This window comes from Populus trichocarpa, chromosome 3 (assembly GCF_000002775.5).
Source record: "Populus trichocarpa isolate Nisqually-1 chromosome 3, P.trichocarpa_v4.1, whole genome shotgun sequence".
NCBI lineage: Eukaryota > Viridiplantae > Streptophyta > Magnoliopsida > Malpighiales > Salicaceae > Populus > Populus trichocarpa.
This window is the reverse complement of record NC_037287.2, coordinates 15,401,122-15,405,427: the sequence shown is the minus strand read 5'-3', so window position 1 is coordinate 15,405,427 and position 4,306 is coordinate 15,401,122. Positions and strand designations below refer to the sequence as shown.

The following is a 4,306-nucleotide window of genomic DNA, read 5'->3' as shown; positions in this document are numbered from 1 at the left end:
AATTAAAGTAGCTACTGAAACTATCTAGGTGGTGGTCCAGTAATAAAAACTTGAAATCAAGAGATTTGTTTCCTCTGTGATCTCAGGTTCGAGCCATGTGGTTGCTTATATGATGGTCATTGGAGGCTTATATGGTCGTTAACTTTAGGGCCCGTGGGATTAGTCGAGGTGCACGCAAGCTGACCTGGACACCCACATTAAACTAAAAAAAAAAAAGAAGCGACCGACGGTTCGGCTTAGGTAAAAAGAAAGAAGAAAGATTAAGCATGTACGTGATCTAATATTTGAGTCTTGTTATTAGCTTAATGGAGAAGTGGCGTGTGTTTATCCAATTAATTCATTTGTTAAGGTATTTTAAATATAGGCCAAAATCTCTAAACTTCCCTTCCACATATATAGTAGCTACTCCTAAACATATCTTTACATTATATTTTTGGTTAATAATAAGTAAAAAGATTAAATATATTTATATTACACACACAATAAGGATGGCATTTTCTGGCATTTTGAAAATACAAAAGAGAAATACAATTAAAAAAATATTATTTTAATATATTTTTAAATAAAAAAATATTTTAAAAAAGAAGTATTTATAATTGCATGATCACCCTTCGTAAGCAAGGAAAATCCTTTAAAAATAGGAATGCTAGTTGGCATTGGCTGTCGTGATCAGGTATTAGTGATTTCCAAAGTTGCTCCAAAGTCAGAAGCTTCGTTGGCATTTGCTGGCTCCAGTACAAGATTCCGAAGGTATAAACTAACTTGTGCCGTTACAGGAGGAAAGTAGCACTACAGGATTCTAAATGCCACGTGTTAACCGAAATTGCAACCGCTTCCACTGTATTTTTGTCAGATATTTAATTAATATCAATCATGGCATTTCATTGCCAAAAATTTTATGCTGCGAAGCTGTATCTTGTAAACTAGCGGTGTTTTTTAAGTTAATTATTGAGTTATTAATTAATGTGTCGTGTCATCATATCATGTCAATAAATAAATAAATCATTAATTTTGTCCAGCTTTCTATGTAGAAAAATGAAGAAAATCAAACGGAAGTAGTCACTCTTTCAGAGAAGCAAAGTATTGTAATTGTTAACCATGGAGTTTGAAATTAAAAGGTTACTTTCTCTATAATTTTATATTCAATTTCTATAATTGCTAATATAATAATTATTAAAAATTTATATAATTGTTAATTTCAGGACCTGTAAGATTAGTCGAGGTACGTACAAGCTAACTCGGACATCCACGTTAAAAAAAAATTATTATAAATGTTATTTTTCTAGTAAAGTAACCATAATGATCCCCCAATTATTACATAGAAATAAAAAATATTATCTCCTGCTACTTGTATTGCTAATTTCTTTTTTTCTTTTTTTTAAATGAACCAGTTTTGATTTAAAGGCTGTATTGCAATATGCAATAAGTTGGATTAATTCCAACATGGTATAGTATAGAATGATAGTTTTAATTTATTTTTAAATAAGAACTGTGTCGGCTGGGACAAGAGTCCTATTTTAGATTCAAAACTTGAGCAGTGATAAAAGAATATCTTAATAGACAAATTAATTTAAAAGTAACCATGCATGCAGCATTAATTGTATGCATACAGCACAGACTATATCCAAAATATAGCAAAGCATAGTTTATTTTATTGTTTGAGTATTTCTTAGAAGGTTTTTTTTTTATGAAAAGAACAAGGATACGATTGAAAAGAATAGAAAAACTTGGGCATTGTAGTAAAAACTAGATTTTTTTACGAGTATTATACTGCAAGTCATATCAATTTATTTTTTAACAAAAAAAAAATATTTAGATAGTAAAATCTAAATATTATAGAGATTTACTGGTTATCCGATTTGTCTTTTAACTCATCAAGTTGATTGAATCATATCAATAAATCAAAATTCAAAAAAACACTTGAACGTGTTTAATAAGTGTTTTTTTATTTTTTTATAAAAATACATACATAATTTTTAATTCAATTGTTGCTGGATGTGGCTGGAATTCTGTCAATGCATTTTACAGGTCAGATTCTATAGTAAATTTTCCTTGTTATAGCTCAAATTAAAATAAGAATATGTTGTTTTAGATTAATTTTTATTAATTTTTCTAATTAATTTTAGATTTTTTAAAATTAAATTTCAAAATTTTGTTCGGTTTAAATTTCATTTACTAGGCTAGTTTTAGCTAATTTTTCAACATTTTGTATGTTATTTTTCTGACCATAGAATATATAAATATTCAAGATTGTTATTGCTGGCATTCAAAGCTTATCTAATAATAATAAAAAAGTTTGAAAAATAATTTTAAAAAATTAATTTTCATGAAACAAGCATGATATAGGTTTATTATCTAGATTTTAGATATTTCAAGAAAAAATTGTTGTTGAAAAGTGTTATTTTTAAAAATCTTTTTTTTGCTCGTGCTATTTTTGTTTTTAAAAATCATCTGTGTTAATTTTGAAGAAATAGACTTGTTCAAATCGTTTGGGCGGGTATCTATTTGTAGCTGGAAACTAACGTCTCTACACATGGCTATCCTCTTTCTCCTACCGAAACATGCGCCTGGACCCCACACTCCTTTGCTTACCGTCTTACCGGTTCAACCGGTTTCGTGCCAACTATATAAGCCTCGTCAGGATCGAATCAGCAACGGAAACATCATCAAATCATTCATCCATTTTATTCTTGCCCTAAAAAAGGCACTAACCTCTCTCTCTCTCTCTCTCTGCGCCTGCTCTTCATAACCGCAGACTTTTGAGAGGTTGCAGTGAGAGAAATCAAAAGAAAAAGAAAAATGGCTGGTGTTTCCAGGGTTGTTGCAGCTGTAGTTGCTCTTCTTGTTGTTTTTGCCATCGTTTTGCCCATTGCTCAGGCCCAAGCTCCTGCCCCTGCCCCTACCAGTGATGGTAAAGATTCAAAACTCTCTTTCTACGTTCTTGTTTATACGTGTTTTTTAGCCTTTTAAGATGGTAAATCTCGGATCCATGAGAACCCGGTTTTCTTTACACACACACACAATGTTTATAGATCTAGTTCTTGGTAATGTTTGGCTTATAATGCTGCAATTTAGTTTTGATGTTAATTATTCTCTTAATAAAAGTTGTTGTGGTCCCGTGTCCAGAAGAAAAAGGAAAAGGAAGCTGATAGATTGAGATAGAGATGAAATGGAGATTTAGTTTCAGAATTGTCAAAGCAAAAATTTTGTAGGTTTTGGGAAATGGGATTATCAAATTCTTTTACTACAGGAGTGCTGTGGATATTTTCGTGAAAGTGTGATTCAGTTTTGGGCTTGTAGGAATTTATTTAATGGGTGATTTAGGTGAATAAATGGTACAGGAAGTTATTGGAACCAATTGTTTTTTTTTAAAAAAAAAATTGTTGGAATTAATTGGTACTATTTGTTGGTTGCAAGCATCTGTACGTGTTAAGGAAAATGAGATTGAATTCTGATGCATTTGGCTCTTGCATTGAAGTTGTTAAGCAACAATGATTTATGGTCATGGTTGATAGGAAAAAAATTGTTCTTTTAAAAAATATTTGGTTCTCGAACAGAACTCACAACAAAATTAAAATGTCTGTACTCTGTATCAAGGTGCCAGTGCATTTCTTCTTGAATCTTGCCTTAAAAGGAAAAAAATTGTTAAAAAAAATAAAATGATATGGAGGAACATGGAGTCGATCTATGGCTTTGTCCAGGAATTAATGGGAGCTTTTGTTTTTAATCAGGGACATCAATTGACCAAGGCATTGCGTATGTGCTGATGATGGTGGCACTAGCACTCACGTACCTCATTCACGCGGCAGACTTATCCCACAGCTTCTGAATTGGTTCAAATTTGGAGGAGGTAGAATAGGGGGAGGTTGGGGCGGGTTAGATATTGGGAATGGTGTGAATATATCTTTTATTTTCTTCTGTGATCAAGGGTCTTGTTTTGTATGAACACGGTGTTTCTGACTTGTGACGACGAATTTGTTGTTATTGGGATTTGTGGTTGTTGCTAATGCCATCTTCTTGTTCGGAGGCACCCTGGCTCTTGTCTTCCTTTGTTTCCATTTACCCCGAAAGATGATTCAATTTCTTGCTTTTCCACATTTCTTATTCCAGAAAATGCTTCATTGCGATTTCGCATGTGAGGGATTCTGTAAACATGGCATGCATATCCACCAGTGTCTAAAAAAAACAAGCAAAACTACAAAATTACAGCCTGCTTCAACTACTGTGTATGCGTGACAGGACAATGATCATTCATGCATGCTAGCCGTTGCTTTTTTGTGGGAGAGAATGGTTGCTGGTAAAAGGT

At 32.3% G+C, this 4,306-nt stretch overlaps 1 protein-coding gene across 1 annotated transcript; it reads left to right on the top strand.

Moving 5' to 3' along the window:
- The first annotated feature begins 2,644 nt into the window (after nucleotides 1-2,644).
- LOC7497825 (arabinogalactan protein 41) lies at nucleotides 2,645-4,030 on the top strand. The gene is made up of 2 exons (XM_002304508.4): nucleotides 2,645-2,911; nucleotides 3,732-4,030. Exons 1-2 carry the CDS (start codon nucleotides 2,800-2,802, stop codon nucleotides 3,827-3,829), a joined length of 210 nt encoding a protein of 69 aa, XP_002304544.1. The 5' UTR covers nucleotides 2,645-2,799; the 3' UTR covers nucleotides 3,830-4,030.
- The last annotated feature ends 276 nt before the right edge of the window (nucleotides 4,031-4,306 follow it).